We start from the raw sequence: 16,719 nt of genomic DNA, 5'->3' as shown, positions 1-16,719 counted from the left end.
AACAATCGTACCATTGAATTAAAGTATCTTGAAATTAAAACAGGAATCAAATTCTTCTGCTATAACAAAAAAATTTAAAAACTGGGTACATACATCAGCTTGAATCGCATTTTTAGAAACAGTATGTTTGTCAACTGATTTTTTTCTATGCCTAGCCTCGTAGAAGGTCTTATTGTTGCAATTTTCAAGGAAGATAAAATACTGTCTGCTGGATTGTTGACTTTTGTGTTATGTTTACACAACCGCATCGTATTTTACGGTTCTGAGAGTTTTCAATAGTTACAATTGGCATCTGGTCCATTTTTTAAAAAAAATAGTCAACCATGTCCGACGCTAAAGTTTCTGATTCAAAGAAGGATGGAAGGTTAGGTAAGGACTACTCCCATATCTTGTTGTTCTACTAAAACTTCTCCATCATTTCTTTTGCAAATACTCAATGACATGATATAAGAGCCCTCATATTGTTTGTTTTAATCTGATGAATGAAGCATTCATAAGAATAATCATTCATTCATTCATCACCTGTTTAAATGTTTGGTTTTGGTGTTTGACAGGATGTGAAATGCTGCAAGCCCTTTATGACTTCAAAGCCACACTGGCAAAGACTTTGAGCTTTAATGAGAAAGAATTATTTGTGTTGTATCCGACCAACAAGAAGCAAAGACAATGGTGGCAGGTTGTCAATCGGAAAGGACAAGTAGGCTTCATACCTTCCAACTACATCACAAAGATTCAGGTACATGTGACTTATTTTAGAACTCAATAAACAGTTGTTACCTCTCAGTCAACATGCAAAATTCTTCTCACAATATGAACAAAATCCAAAATTGACTCCTAATTCTGATAAACTGTTTTAATAAATTCATTTTGGTTTCTTAGGTTTCTCCATCTCAAATTCTTGACTTTGTCTCAGCTTGTGAAAAAATTTTAGCTGAAGAGCACAAAGCTTCTGGCGACAGTATTTCTCAGGAGCGCTCTGATCTATCCAAGCACTTAGCCAGTATTAGGAAACAAGCTGAGGAGAGTCAGTTGTCTTCCAAGCATGGGCCTCCCCCACCGGCAGACTTTTCCCCAGATAGAGGGAACTCTCCTGCCACTACTCCCCATTCTGTGCCTTGTGGTGCTGTGCCTGCCATTGGAGGAGCTGCAATGCTGCCAAAGTTTGGTCAGAGCAAGTTTTCTGTCAGCGCAGGAAATAAAGTAAGGGTCCTAAATCTGCTCGCACAAGTTATGCCCTTCTCCTTGCATTATATTAAGAGTGATTCCATATTTCCATAGGCAAAAACTCCTAGTCCTGTTGTACCTCGAAGACATTCTTCTCTTGATGAGTGTGGAAGAAAAGTTCAAAATCCCAAATCTGGCCACTGGGATTCTAGTAATGCCTTCCAGGAAACTGCAGCTAATGGAGTAGCCAGTAGTGCAGATAGTCTTTCGACAAGTGCATCTCAATCCGATAGCATTCTGGAGACATGCTGGCCAACTGTGGATAGTGTCCAAGCATATCAAATACTCCAAGAGGTTTGTATATCATCAACTTAACTTAAAAAATGATGTACACGTTTGTGGCTCTTTGTAGTTATTTTGTTCCTTTTTTTGTTTTTAGGTGCGAAAACATACATCACTGAACCATGACCAAAGCCGAATTGCTGTTAGTGTGGTTTTGTCAAAGCTTCATCGATTGCTGGGAACAGCATCTTGTCCTCCTGTTGACACATTGTTACATTTGGTGTCTCGACCTGTGCCGACTCCTAACTCAGCCCTTGAGTCTAGTCTTGATGCACGTAGACTTGATCTTGCTCTGTCAGAACTGACAAAGTGCAAAGATGATCAGCAACAACGCAGCTGGGCACTATATGAAGATCAATCAATCATCAGTGAATATTTGGAAGAAATTGCATCAATTTTGGTAAGAAAAATCACTACCCATAAAAATTTAGTCATGTCTTGTATTTTTATTTGTTTAACTATTATTTATTTATTTATTTATTTATTGACCTATTTAACCAAGTTGTATAATTTTTGCAGACTAATGCAGATCCCAACATCTGTCGGCATGTTCTTTCAAGTGAGCAATACCAGTATGTGGTTAATGTTGCTCTGTATTATCAAATGGAAACCCGATGGGACTTGCGTGCTCGTGTTTTGAAAGTGCTTCAAGCAATGTGTGTCCTGGATGGTCACATTGTGTCCATTTTGTTAGCCTCTGTTCTACCCATGGAGCTAGCAAGGTAAACTTTTATTCTCAAAATTGACTATGGTACCTCAAGTGGGAAAGAAATTGTTTGCCACCAAACTAATTTTTGTTGTAGGGACATGCGGAGCAGTGCCTGTAATAATGCTCGTCTTGTCCAGTCTGCTTCCTTGTTGACTACCATCTACAGCATGGGAGAGGCAATGCCAGTTCCCCATTTGGGTAAAAGAAATTTCTGTTCCAAATGTTACAATAGGATTTAATTTTTCAGATTTGTAACATTTGTGTTTGTTATTCAGAACATGTTGGCCGTGATTTTATTTCCTTCTTGTTGGCAATTCTGGAGGGAGAAAATGTCAAAGAAATGGAGCAGAGTATCAGAGGAGAATCTGCTGCTGATCTGCTTCTAGCTAATCGAAGTGTTAGTTTGGAGCAAGTCAGTGAATCTTTCTTCAAGCTGGTTCTAGCTTACAACCTGCAGTGGCGTCCGGGAACTAATCATGAGAACCTCCCTAATGAAACCATTGAAGCTCTGGCCCAAAGATCTACTGCCAAACTTTTTCTGGAAAAGTTGCTTCTTCTTGTTAACCGAGAAGGTGAGATAAACAGGATAGAAAGAAATTTGGCTGTTAGATAATTAGCAGATTAGCAGTTCACAAGTAGGGAGTTGGGAAGGGCATCAAATTTAAAGTGGCTACAGGAATAATAATTGTTTTGTATTTACAGAGGACCCCATTCGCACACTTGATCATTTACCAGTGCCTCCTCATGCTGTTCTAAAAATGATAATTGATGTGCTGCTCCGTGCTGAAACAGCTGCTCTTCTTTACACAAATGATACTCGAGTTCTGTTGGATATTTCACTACGAAGACTTGCTGATTTGCCACCTGGAGACCAGGTATGTTTTATTATGATTTGTGTATTGCAGATTATGTCCTTAAATGAAATTAGTATTATGATTTTTATTTTGTTCATATTGTTACCAGAGACGCCGTGTGTACCTGGAAATGTGTCGGCTTGTTCTCCGGAACACACCATATTCAGAACATGAACATCGCCGAGAAGATTTGCTCAAGTGTTTCACTCGTATATTTTGTGAAGAAACTGAAGCTAGTCAACCCGATCAGATGCTGGTTAGAGAAATTTCAAATGAATTCCCAAATTATTTCAAACGTTAATCCTGTATTTTGGTTTTTGATGGCTTATACTAAAGAGGACAGTAGAAGGAAACCAAAATAAAAGTTAACTAAGGGATATGGGAAAATCAAAATTTTCAATATCTCTTCAAACATGTTTCTTTGTTCTTGTTGCTGCAGCACAAAAATTTGTAGGTCAGAACTGTTCGGGATGTGATTCTCAAGCTGTAATAGAAGTGTTTGATTCTCAAGTGTCAAAAACAAAGTTAAGCTACCTGACATGCTTTTATTATAGGAATAACATTCCAACCCAATTTTCTCAAGTGCCAACATCTCTCAATATTAAATGTATTGAAACTTTGTATTAATCATTTTCCATGATGTCTCACATCAAACTTGGAATTCTGTGAGTAATGTCTTTGTGTTTGTGTTAGCAGCATTGATGTTTTATCTAAATTTTATTCAGTGTTTTCAAGGTTTATTCACCTTGTGAATGATGAAAGTCAGTGTATCGCCACAAATATTATAATCAGAAATTTGCACAAGTTAAATGTTGAATGTATTGTTTATAGTAATCAGACCAAAATTATTCTTGTGACACATTGCTCACATACAATCATATTTTTCATCTTGCCATTGTTGCAACTTTTTTTTTTTTAATTTGCTGCTATTTTTACCTATTTGTACCATTTTTTTTTTAAAAAGTAACTTTTAGAATTATTTGATTTCCAATTTTATGATGGAACCTCTCAGATGTTGTCCCGTAAGCTTTGAGCTCTGTTGAGCTCTGAACAAAGTGTTGACTCCACAATGTCCATGTTGGTGAGAGAGTTTGTTTATGTCACACCGCCTGCCTGAGCTGTTGGTAATCGTCACAGTTGCGGTGCTCTCTTATTATCTTGACATGATTTTAAAATGTTACGTCTGTGGAAGATTTTATATGTTGTACTACTGTTGATTTGTGACTGTTCAAAATGTTATCCTGCTTCCTGCTAGTCCTTCCTAATGTTTATGTTATGGGTGCTGACTTTGTATTGAGTAGCAATGCTGTGATTATTTAACTATAGTTTTTTTGTTTGTTTGTTTTTTCAAATGACACAAAGACAAATTTTGTCAAATGTTAAGGTGAATCTCATGTTTGAAGTCATTTTTTAAACTCTATTTTGCAACATAAGTTATTGTGATGTATGACATTAAGTTTCTTTTTGTTGACTGTAGACTGATCAAAGTTAATTGCGTAATCATTTAATTCGATACTTGAATGTTACTGTTCTCACTTTTTGAATGAACCATGACATTTCATGAGACTGCTGGCAGTCGGGTTTTGTATGGAAACAATTCTTCATTTCCTCTGGATTCTCCCCCTGGGTATCATTCTCCGTCTTTTCATGCTGGGTGTCCTTTTGTTCAAAAGGACCTTCCTTGATGCTTGCCAAACTCTTTTTTTTTTACATTTATTACCAAATGTTCTTTTTGCCTCCCTAGTAACATGATTGCTTCAAAACAAGAACATAGTAGTTCATCCATGTTAAGAGATAGGGTCAATACATTCTCAGAGTATTAGGCAAAGTAAAATTATTCATCACATATGTTCCTTCTAAGACCCATTAAGTGGAAATTGTTAGCATCTATCCTAGTCATTTGTTTTCTGCAAATTAGTTGTCTATAGTGCTTAAGTGGTCCATATGGTGCCAATTCACCTCGCTTCAAGTATTTCAATCAGATCCTCTGTACTTACAGGTTTCCAATTTTTAAAACAACATTTATTTTTTCCAGATTTTGTAGCCTACTTTTGTTGAATAGTATAATTGTTCATGGTTGCCCATTCTAATGGCAGTAAGATGTGATCCAACTGTTGTCTTTCTTTTGTGTGATTACAGTATCTCTTCATTGCTTGTTCAATGGACTGCATTTATGTTTTTATTTATTGCACAATGTCAGTCACTTCCCACCTTGAATTCAATACCATTGGTCTGTAATGTATCGTAGTGATGTAGTTATTTCATTCTCTGTGCATTTCTCAAAATTTACTTGTAATTTGTTAGGAACTACAGTATTTTATTAGACTCTTTTACTGGCAGGGACATATTTTATTAGGAACATTTATTGAAAGATTGTATCAAAGAAACATGATGAAATCCATATGTTTCCATGATTTGTGTTGGAGAAATGATTTGATTTGTCAGATTGACAAATGAACTTGTTTCTGTAATGCCATACATTCTGCTATTTCTATGTGCACAACCATGTATACTGGATTAATAAATAGAATTCTATACAAATTTTGTAATTTATTACATTTTATTCTCTTCTTGGAATACTGTAGTCAAAATATGAGAGGGATACACGCAATGTAAAAATAACTGGCTACATCATAAAAACAAGATAAACAATATTTGTATAAACAGATATGCAAACGATTCTCGAACATTCCTGCTCCTTGAGTGATTTAATTTTTTCTACTCTCTTGAAGTATAAATATGGTTGAAGTGTGCCAGCTTCTGAGAGTGCTTTGGTTCTCAGAAGGCAACTTACATTTAACTTACAGAAATGGAACATTCTCCCCATTTCAATACTAAACATACACCACAATCACAATTAGGCCCAGTAAGAAATGTTACGGAATAAGGCATAATACATACATTAAAAACAGTCAAGAATGATAATGGTAGGTTTTGACAAAAATGATAGTTCAAAAGAGTGAGTGAGGGCTTTGATCTTCATGGGAGGCTGTTGAATTGGGTGGAGTGTATGATCACCATGTGTAAATGAGTGTCTCAGAGCAGGACCACTTTACTCCTCACCCACCATCATCTCCATGAATTCTGGAACAGGCATAATTCAAAATTACAAACCGGGAAGCATATCCTCACTAACAACAAAGGAGGGGATGGGAACATTTTTCTTCTAACAAGATGCTTTGTGAAAGAAGGAGACTGCTTGGAGGCTTTATACAGCACAATCAACTTAATGGAACTATTCAAGCAAGTTTTTCAGGTGGTTTCTGCACATAGCTGCAAATTGAAGAATGGTAGATTTGTTTTTCAGTTTTATACTATTGATTGGTTTGGCACTTTTGTATTAAATGTAAGACTGCCTCAGAGCATAACAATACCAAAACATTACAACATCAAAATAATTAAAACTTATTTATTTATTACTGAGCAAAAGTCTCAGCCTTATCTGGTCCACAGACGCTAATTCTACATGCTTCAAATTTTTGCGAGCTATATCAAAGATTAAAACTAAGAAAGGGAGGGTTGAAACTTTTTAGATCCTCTGAATCTATATGAGCACTGATCATAGTATTATGTCTAATCAGTGTCCCGCATTTCAGGTGCCATTAAATAGGTCAGTTTAATGGAGTAGAATGCTTTAAAATTTGTTAGATTTCTAGATCTACAGCTTTTATGGTACCATGCACAATAAAAATTATTGTTGCATCACCTTATTTTTAATATTCATCACTGCAGAAGGACTTTAAGATGAACCATGCAGAGGAAGATAGAAGATGTGACTTTCTTCTATTGCATACGTGCAGGGCAAGAAGTTTACGTATCTTTCTTGCTTTAAAAGCATCGAAGCATAATTTCATTCTTCGACGATGAAGACGAGGACAATTCAGGTTTTACCGTGCATGGATAAAATCTCTTGTTTTGTTAGGGTGAGTCACTCAAAAGACACAAACTTCACACAACATATACTACAATGAGCTGCATACAGGCGTGCCTACTGTTAGTGCTAACATCTTACCATTTTGTCATATTTTGCACACGATACGATCACCAAACTAGACTTCTCCGGTCATCATCTCCATAAATTCTGTAACAAGCACACAAAGCAAGCATAATGATAGTGTTAATGACAGGGAGCTTGAAGCGCGCCTCACTCAGTTAGTTCACAAGCTACTTACGCTTGTATAACCCCTTGTAGAATACGATTTTAGTGAGTAGTTAGGAAACAAGGATGTTTCAATAGAAAGATGATGTTACTCTCCACAGTCAAGGACCAAAAATTCTCCTCCAAGAAAAAAAATTTCAGGGCAAGGTGCAAAAATTTTGAGCTTATTTGATTTTGGTTACAAATAGCTCGCACCATAAAATTGTGTAAAAAAAAGAAAAAAGTGGAAACAATAAAATTCTACAGAGGTTGAGCAAGTGAAAGCAGTGAGCGAACTAACTACAAGCGCGAGGTTATTTTCCCTGGGTGGCTTTGCAGAATTAATTGGAGGGGAGTCAGATCTGCTAACATTGGCTGTTTGATGTCAGAACAATAAATTGAAACATTGATTTCAAACACAAAAAATATACATAAACACAGACCCTCTGAGAAAAAAAACAAGGGTAAAAAATGTACAAAAAAAGGTTATATGAGAAAAAATAAATTTAGAAGAGATTCACAATTCCATGAATTAAGGCTCCACATAATTACTTCACAGTTTATAATGTTATTTTTTATAGCCAAGGGTTAGAAATAAACAAAACGTAAATAAACAACTAACAAATTTCTGTGAATTGACAGCTGCTATTAATGAGACACCAACTACTTATGCTGCCTGGAGTTTTCCACACACTTCCCACAGAGGTCGAACTGGGCACCAAACGACGGTTTTCTCGTCAAATTGGCGTCGCATCTTAGCCAGGCGCATTATAAGAGGATGCAGCTTTGTCAACATCACATAATTACGTACACACTGTAGGATAAAGATACGAAAGCGAGCTACCCGACGGGACTGGGAGCCATCAGAGAGTTGCGTGGGGCACCCCGCCAGGTACTTCCCCGCCCCTCCCCCTCCCCCTCCCAGCGCAGTGCTCTCCGACCCTGGACCCAGCCGTCCGGCGGCGAGCGACGAGCGGCGACACGAAGACCCGCGAGGCGCCGCGAGGATGATGCGGGGGCGGACTTGGGCGTCTTCTTCGGCCTGTCCCAGAGGGGAGGGTTGTCCGAACAGTGGTGCTTGAGATTCAAATTCCCCCACCCCAAAGGACGTCGCAGTGCGTCGCAGTCTCGCGGACGCATCGACACCACTTCGAGCAGCCGCTTCTCTGGGGAAAGGGGATGGGGGCGCGCCCCGCCCGAGGCCCAGCCCGAGGCCCAGCCCGAGGCCCAGCCGAATCCTCCCCCGCGTCCCCTCCGGGCCCTCCGGGATTCGCCCGGCCGAAACTGCTCGTTCTCCGACGAGGAATTTGAGGCCGGGCGAGTACAGAGTGCGCGCGAGACAGGGAAGCCCTCCTGCAGAAGTGTGTTAGTACTGCGGCTCGCCAATGCGGCGCTGCGCGGGGCGCGGCCAGTGCAGGCCGGGTGGCCGAAGGACAACCTCATCGGCTCCGCGTCGCTTGGCTTCGGTTGGCTTCGGCCACCCGTTGACACCGGGGCGCGGGGCGCGGTTCCAGGACCGCGCTTCAAGCGGCGTCCGGGGGAGGCGCGCGTTGAGAGCGCGGCCCTGGAGGGCGTGCCCCGTCATTTAGGCGCACGGTGTAGCGACACGCACGGCGCTTCTGAGGCGGCACGGCCCGCGGCCGCGGGGCCCCGGGGCCTGGGACCGCCCGGACGCCAGGCCCTGGGGCCCGCGGCCCAGCCGGGGAAGTCCAGGGCGGAGGTTGGGACTGACCGTCGAAGTCGACGGTGCCGGATCCGTCAGAGTCGATCTCATCGATCATCATGTTGAGCTCCTGCTCGGTCAGCTGGTCGTCCAGCTCCCGCAGGATTTCCTTGAGGCAGGATGTGGGGATGTAGCCGTTGCCTGCGCAGAAGGACAGCCATGATTGACCACACAGTGGGGCGTGGGGTGCGGCGGCCCCGTGAGCGCGTACCATCCAGCGCGGAGTCCATCGCCTTACCCTCCTTGTCGTACAGCCGGAAGGCCTCCCGGAGCTCCTTCTGCATCGCCTCGGCGTCCTCCTCCACGATGAACTTGGCGGCTAAGGTGATGAACTCCTCGAACTCCAGGCGGCCGGACTCTGCGGGCCGAACGAGTGCATCAGCATCACGAGCGCACAGCGAGGCGGGGTGCGAGGCGGGGTGCGAGGCGGGGTGCGAGGCGGGGTGCGAGGCGGGGTGCGAGGCGGGGTGCGAGGCAGGGCCAGAAGGCCGGCGCATACGGCCAAAACTCTGGACGCGTTTCGAGCTCCAGAGTCGCTTAGCAGGACTCGAACCGAGCGTGTGACCCCACCAATGGATTCCTCGTTCGGAGAGCGATCCATTGGCAGGGTCACACGATCGGTTCGAGTCCTGCTAAGCGACTCTGGGTTTTGGTCCGGTCTTCTAGCCCACTGGGAAAGGCGGCAAGGCGGAGACGGCACTCACTGTCGGCGTCGACCTCCTCGATGAGCTCCTCCAGGATCTTCTTGTTGAAGGGCTGCCCCATGAGCCGCAGGATGTCCGCCACCATGTCGCAGGGGATGGAGCCGGTGTGCTCGCGGTCGAAGGCATCGAAGGCCTTGCGGAGGACTGCAACACAACAGGGAGAGGTTCAATCAGCAACACGCTAGTGGACATTTTCCCCTGGGCAAAACTGTGGCGAAATCGGTCGGCAACGACCATCCCCATGGGAGGCGCGCTCAAGGACAGACGTCCGCACGGGAAATGGATCAGCCTGAACATTGCTGGCGTTTGGCGTTTCGCGCGCGGCTGGCCTTGCTGCTTTTACACGAATCTATTTTCCCCGGCCGGCCGCCTTCCCCGCGGCTTCTCCGCTTCTCCTCCCCGACGTGGCGCGCGCTGCACTTCTTGGCCGGCGCCAGACGCGGACTCATCTGTCACAGAGTCGCAGCCGAGACTGATTGCCGCCAACCCCGCCCCAAAAATAAGATTTCCAAGCGCGCGCACTACGCGCACTTAACTTCTTTTTCCTGGCCGCCGCCGCGCCCTGCCCCTGCCTCGCCCCTGCATCATCCCTGCCGCAGTCCGCACACAGCTTTCGTCGCTCTGTCTCTCTCGCAGCTGTACTACCGGACGCCCACGAGTGGGAACGAGACAGAGCAAGCGTTCTGCTTGCCGGCACGGCGCTTCTTGTTCCACTGTTATCCAAGTTGCAATGATTTCAACACAAAAACGTGCGATAATATCCAAAATGTGATTCCCACGAATCATTGCTCCCCAGATGCGATGACTTTTGTATCACAAATTTTTGCAATGATCATCGCACATTTCTGCAATGAAAGTAGGAATTATTGCACAAAAATGCGATGATGACAACACAAAATCTGCATTCAATACAGTTTTTTGCAATGATCATTGCAAAATTCTGCGATGCAGCAGCTCATCACACCTTTTTGCAATGATCATCACAGAAAAGAGCGATGAAATTTGTATCGCGCTGAAAGTGCGTTCTGCATCGCAAGTGGAATAACAGTGTCGGGTCGTGCCGAATCACCCAAGCAGAGTGCCGGCCACTGGACCAAATGTAGGGCGTGGCGGCGGGGGGCGTGGCGCGGGGCAGCGTCGGGCAGCCTCGACTTGGAGGCCCTGAAATAGATCCGACGCCTGCCGCGGCCGCGGGGATCGTCAAAGGCTGCCTCCCACACAGGGCCGCAGGGACGGCGACGCCGCACTACGTCTTGGACCCCGCGAGGCTGACCAGCCCTGCCACGTTCACGACCACGTTCACGACCACGTTCACGACCACGTTCACGACCACGTTCACGACCACGTTCACGACCACGTTCACGACCACGTTCACGACCACGTTCACGACCACGTTCACGACCACGTTCACGACCACGTTCACGACCACGTTCACGACCACGGACCTCGGCTTGGAGGGCGTGCCAAGATGCCGGTGAACCGGGTACGAATTTTGAGCTCGGATGTCTCCAAACAGGATTCGAATCAGACACGTGATGGCGCTAATGGATTCCTCGCTGCTCGCATCGTTTGCTCGATGCGAGTCCCATTAGAGGACATTAGCTGGAAAGTTCCCAGGGCGATGCTTGCGTGAGCGTCCCCTGCGCCTCCTGGCAGGCTGCAGGGCGTGAGACACGGCCCGCTTGAATGGGCCTCCCTTGGGTCGACCCTCGGCCCTTATCGTCCCTAGAGCGCACCTGTGGCGCCTGTGGCTGTCCATGAGGGAGAAAGAGACAGGGCCAGGGGCGCGAAGAGAGAGAGAGAGAGAGAGAGAGAGAGAGAGAGAGAGAGAGAGAGAGAGAGAGAGAGAGAGAGAGAGAGAGAGAGAGAGAGAGAGAGAGAGAGAGAGAGAGACAGACAGACAGACAGACAGACAGACAGACAGACAGACAGACAGACAGACAGACAGACAGACAGAGAGCGTCGAGAGCACAGTGGACCAGAAGACCGATGGAGGAGGCCAAAATTCAAAAGACGCGTTTTCAGCTCCAAAGTCGGTAAACCGGCTTCGAACCGAACGTGTGACCCCACCAATGGATTCCGACCCCACGACCCCACCAATGGATTCCGACCCCTTCAATTGCTTTCTCATTCGTAGAGGAACCCATTGGTGGGGTCACACGTTCGATTCGAGACCATTTAATGACTCTGGAGCTCGAAACGCGTCTAGAATTTTGGGCGCCGCCACCGGTCTTCTGGCCCACTGTAGGGCGGACGGCGTCAACGCGGTGTTCGGCCACCCGGTGACATTTACTGCAGCATGGCGGCGTGGCAGCGTTCCGCCAGTTTCGCCCCGAAATACCGATCGGCACGGCTGGGTGCGGCTAGAGGGTTAGAGGCTGGCTGGGCGCGGCCGGGCGGTCGCGGCCACGCCTGGCCTGGCCTGGCCACGCCGCGCTCGCGTCGCGAACACCCAGCAGCGGCCAGCTAGCGCCAGCAGGCCTGCGTTCGCTTCCACGCCGCGCACCTGCCGCGCCGAATTTTTCATCCGAGATGATTATTATGACGGGGCGTGCGAATTAAATGAGCGGAAAAAACAGCCAGCGGGTGTGCGCGCGCGTGTGTGTGAAAGAGGGAGAGAGAGGGGGCGGGGGGTGTTTGTGAGAGTGGGCAGTGCTCGCGGGGCTGTGCGGCGCGGCCCAGGGGTTCGTTCCTCCCGCTGTATCACAACATATTCCCTCTCGGTTGCCAAGCGTTGCCAAGCCGTGCCGTCGCCCCGTCCGCGGGGGTTGGCAGCTCCCCGTCGGTGTCGGTGCGTGTCCCCCCCCCTTTGGCGGGAGACGGACGGGCCTCGGCGCGGTGCGACGCTGAGAGATGGCCGGGAAAAACGGAGCGACGAGCGAAAAAGCGGAGGGATTAATGAAATCGGGCGGCCGCGGTCGCGCCGCGGTGTGGCGGAGTCGCGCTTTCCTAAAAATACGGTCGATGTGGGTCGCGGTGGTGGCGGTGGCGGCGTGTGAGCGCTGCGCGCGCTCTCCACTCTGAATGAGGTGGCAACGGAAGGCCTTTTGACACGCCTCCCGCGTATCAGATCCACGCCGACGAGTGCCAACTAGAGTGTCGACTGCCAGCGGGACTGCCGGCGGGACTGCCAGCAGGGCGTGGGTGGGCCGCGTCGCTGCCGTCGCTGCGCCACGCCTGCAGGCCGGCGATTCCGATCCGTCGATGCCTCACAGCGCCTTTGTCTTCCTCGCGCCCGTGGGACACTCCGAGTGCGCGAGGGACAGGGAGTTCGGAGTGGAGTCGGCCGGCAGGGCATGGAGGAGCTGCACGCTGCTGCGAAAGCTCGGCGGGGCGCTAGGCGGTGGGGTCGGCGGTCTGCCTACGACGTGGACGCCCTAGTGGCTCTGGGCGGTGGTGGCGTTGGTGGGGCGTCGCGCCCCGCGTAGCGTCGCGTAGCGTCGCGTAGCGCTAGCGGATCACTTGCCCCGGGGCGGGCCGGCCGGGCGCCGCGATCGGAGTCTTAATATAGCGAGGCGTGGCGTTAGCGGTGACGTCATCCCCTTTGGTCCGGCTGCTGGTTGGCTGGCTGCTGCCGGCCGCCCGGCCCCCAGAGTCCCAGAGTCCCGGTCTCTCGTTGCCGGCCAGATTTATGGCTCTCAAAGCGCATTAAACCGCCGAGGCAGCCGCGACGGGACGGCCTGGCCGAGCAAGGGCCTGGCCGTCGCGCGGCGGAGTCATGCACTCGGTTGCGCAGCGCGCACAGCCCGTCCCTCCCCGTCCAGAGCAAGCCGCGCAAAGGCACCGCGCGACGGCATCCCCGCGACACCCGAGACGGCCTCGCGGAGGGCCTCGCGGGACGGGGGCGTGTGGACTGCGGCGCTGCGCTCCGGGGGGCTGCCGGGAATCGCGTGGCCACTGCTACGCCGCACCACGCTCCGGGTTCGGCGTGTCATTCAAAAGAGGGGAAAATATGGAGGGTTTCACTGCCGGGGTGCTTGAACCTGAACCGGCGCGGGGGCCACTGCTGCCATCATACGACCGCTTGGCGCGAGTACTCACCAGCGATCTGTTCTGGGGGAAGATCATCCTGCAAAAAAAGCAAAAAAGGCAAATTAGCGGAGGGCGAAACGGTTGAAAGAGGTGTATGATTTAGGCGGCCTTGGCCACCAGCAGCAGGACGCGCGTGGGGCTGCCGAGCGGCTTCGAAGAGCCGTGTCGCTCTGTCTCTCTCGCACGCTCTCGCATCCCCGGACGCCCCGTGAGTGCGACAGTCAGCGACGATGCGAGTGTTGGAAAGATTCGCCTGGTGCGGCCGGGCCGGCCAGTCGGGTTCAATTTGCCTGGGGCTATTGACTGGCGATGCTGAGCCCCCTCGGCCAGCCCTCGGTCTGGGCTCACACCCCCCTCCCCTTTTACCTCATTTCTACCGTTTTTATTAAGGCCCTTTCCCCGGGCCGAGCTGCGTCGCCAACACGCGTCCTCGAAGCCGGGCTTTGGCTCCCCCCACACGCCACGCCCCCAACGGGGACCAAATCATCGAACGCGCACCGCGGGTCACCCATTGCCACTCGGCAAGGTTTTTTTCAAACTTTGAACCAGTCACTTCCCGGGGATCCCTGACGGCTGCCGTAATTTCCGTGAAACGGCGAAGCACCAGCACAGGAAGCACTAAATGGCGTTGCCTGGCGTTGCCTGGCGTGTGGCGTGCGTGGCGTCCACAATGCTCTGCAGCTTCCTCCCTCTCCGCACACGCCCTTTTGGCGGCAGGCCAGTGTGGCACACAGTGTGGCCACCAACAAAAACGACAAGAACAACAAAGGCCCGGCGTCGCATCGCGTCGCGTTGTCTGGGGTCAGTGTCGGCAATTAGAACGAGAGAGCAATGAACAAGGCCGGCCTGTGTGCCTGCACCGTGCCTGTGTCGGCGGACAAGTGTACCCCCCGGCCCAGGGAACCCTCGGGTACATCTCGCCTAGGACCAAGGTACCCGGGGGTACACAACGCCTAGGCTCAATGTACCCCGGGTACCTCAGGTCTGGGGGGTACACTGAGCCTAGGCGAGTTGTACCCCGGGTACAAAAAGCCTAGGCGAGTTGTACCCCGGGTACAAAAAGCCTAGGTGAATTGTATCCTCCCTCATCCGAGGGGAGGATACAACTAGCCTAGGCGAATTGTACCCCGGGGTACAAAAAGCCTAGGCAAAATTGTATCCTCCTTCATCCAAGGGGAGCCCGTTAGGTTTGGTTAGGAAAGGTTGTACGATTTCTTTTGAGAATCAGATCTGTCGCGAGTAGAGTAAGATCTGTCACGAGCCCGTTAGGTTTGGTTAGGATTGGTAGGACAATTCAGTTTTAGAAGTCTTCCTTAGGTTCAATTAAAAACCAACCATTGACGCATCACAATCCTGCCGGGGAAGAATATAAATCCCCTCGTCTTGTTGCATCCTCCCTCGGCGAGAGAGGATACAATTCGCCTAGGCTTTTTGTACCCCGGGGTACAATTCGCCTAGGCTAGTTGTATCCTCCCCTCGGATGAGGGAGGATACAATTCACCTAGGCTTTTTGTACCCCGGGTACAACTCGCCTAGGCTTTTTGTACCCGGGGTACAACTCGCCTAGGCTCAGTGTACCCCCCAGGCCTGAGGTACCCGGGGTACATTGAGCCTAGGCGTTGTGTACCCCCGGGTACCTTAGTCCTAGGCGAGTTGTACCCGAGGGTTCCCTGGGCCGGGGGGTACACTTCGCCGCTTACACCTGCACCGTGCCTGCACCGTGCCTGCACCGTGCCTGCACCGTGCCTGCACTGTCCATTCCCGATGGGGCGGGCCGTATTTCAGTCTGCAGGCCTGCAGGTGGGGAGCCCAGCCGAGCCCAGCCCAGGGAAGCCCCAGGTGTGCACAGCGGCCCTGTGTGCGTGCGCCGGGCTGCGGCCCGCACTGCGCCTGCCTGCACCATAGACCTGCACTAGGGCTGCGTCGGGCTGCGTGGGGTGACAAGACCGCCACGCCGACGGCGTGCACTGCGGACCCCTTGTTGATTGTTCGAGTGCGTTGCTTTTACGCGACAGTCGTCTGCAGTGGCCGTCGCTAGGTGGAAGCACGCACGGGGAAGCCGCGGGCGCCGCGGGACGGTTATAAAACAAAAATCGAAAAACAATCACCAGGCAAGAGGCCATCTTCATTGCTGACCCGTACACGGTTCCTAAACAAAGCTGCGGGCTAGAGGTGCACCAAGGTTGGAGGAGTGTCTCGAGCAGACAAACTAGGCGAGGGGACGGAACTAAAGGCGAGAAGGAAGTACCCATAGTATTCACTCATCCAAGTCAATTTGAATTCATTCAATGCATGGATTCATCCGCCCTGTCATCACTTTCTCCACAATGGTTATCCATCCGTGTCACTGCTGTTCACTGTGCACCGCATACAAATTATTCTCACAAATGGTCATCGAAAACATTTTACGTCTCAAGTTATTCTTCGTCGCATTTACTTTCACTTTCACCAGATGCGCCCCCTCTCCTCCCACCCAGGTGGCCTTGCCCTGAGCCCTTCTTTACTGGAGAGGGTCGCGCTGTGCGACGCCGTGCCACGCCGTTGCCGCTGCTCACCATGGCTGTTGATGTGTTGGGGTTGCGGATCTACTCCTGAAGTACGAAGCAGGCGAAGCCCCTCTAGAAGCTCCCGTGTGGCTGGTGGTGTGGTCCGGAGAAGACTGAAGCTGGGTCCTGCAGCGCGATGAGGGCTGAAGCGTCGGCTCGGGTGCACCTCGCGCTGCTCAAGCTACACCTCCACCTCCTTCTCTTCTCACAACAGTACTACTGGCTCCCCCCTCCACTCGCTCCTTTTTCTGCTCTCGGGTTGTTGTTGCCGGCGCCGCTGTCTAGCCGATGTCGACGTCCGGCCGTCTCGACGCCTGCCCCCTCCCCCTCCCCGCCCCCTCCCAGCCCGGCCTGCCCCCTGCCCCCCGCGCTGGAGGGAGGGGCGCCCCTACCGCCCCTACCGCGGCCGCGGGCCCCGCGCCGCACAGTCTATCCTGGCCGCGGGGGCTATAGCTGCTTGCGAGGGGCGCGGCGCTGCGCGGCTCGGGGCGGGAGGGAACAGAAGGA

General features: G+C 49.9%; 2 protein-coding genes across 3 annotated transcripts; one reads left to right on the top strand and one right to left on the bottom strand.

Moving 5' to 3' along the window:
* The first annotated feature begins 53 nt into the window (after nucleotides 1–53).
* On the top strand, nucleotides 54–5,610 carry LOC117647250 (NCK-interacting protein with SH3 domain). The gene is made up of 10 exons (XM_034388940.1): nucleotides 54–369; nucleotides 555–736; nucleotides 880–1,200; nucleotides 1,279–1,518; nucleotides 1,604–1,906; nucleotides 2,026–2,228; nucleotides 2,310–2,413; nucleotides 2,491–2,787; nucleotides 2,918–3,090; nucleotides 3,179–5,610. The coding sequence occupies exons 1-10, from the start codon at nucleotides 324–326 to the stop codon at nucleotides 3,368–3,370; spliced, it is 2,061 nt and encodes a 686-aa protein (XP_034244831.1). The 5' UTR covers nucleotides 54–323; the 3' UTR covers nucleotides 3,371–5,610.
* On the bottom strand, nucleotides 5,605–16,450 carry LOC117647366 (troponin C-like). 2 transcript variants are annotated; one of them, XM_034389092.1, is made up of 7 exons: nucleotides 16,222–16,449; nucleotides 13,676–13,703; nucleotides 9,635–9,778; nucleotides 9,169–9,288; nucleotides 8,940–9,071; nucleotides 7,082–7,150; nucleotides 5,605–6,153 (listed from the first exon to the last, which is right to left on the bottom strand). In XM_034389092.1, the coding sequence occupies exons 1-6, from the start codon at nucleotides 16,222–16,224 to the stop codon at nucleotides 7,119–7,121; spliced, it is 459 nt and encodes a 152-aa protein (XP_034244983.1). In that variant the 5' UTR covers nucleotides 16,225–16,449; the 3' UTR covers nucleotides 5,605–6,153; nucleotides 7,082–7,118. The 2 variants fall into 2 exon arrangements, with proteins under 2 accessions (XP_034244983.1, XP_034244990.1); XM_034389099.1 differs by lacking the exon at nucleotides 7,082–7,150 and having other exon boundaries at nucleotides 16,222–16,450.
* Nucleotides 16,451–16,719: the final 269 nt, after the last annotated feature.

This window comes from Thrips palmi, unplaced genomic scaffold, assembly GCF_012932325.1.
Source record: "Thrips palmi isolate BJ-2018 unplaced genomic scaffold, TpBJ-2018v1 HiC_scaffold_10, whole genome shotgun sequence".
Taxonomy (NCBI): Eukaryota; Metazoa; Arthropoda; class Insecta; order Thysanoptera; family Thripidae; genus Thrips; species Thrips palmi.
Note: the sequence above shows the minus strand (reverse complement) of the source record. Positions and strands in the feature narration are given on the sequence as shown.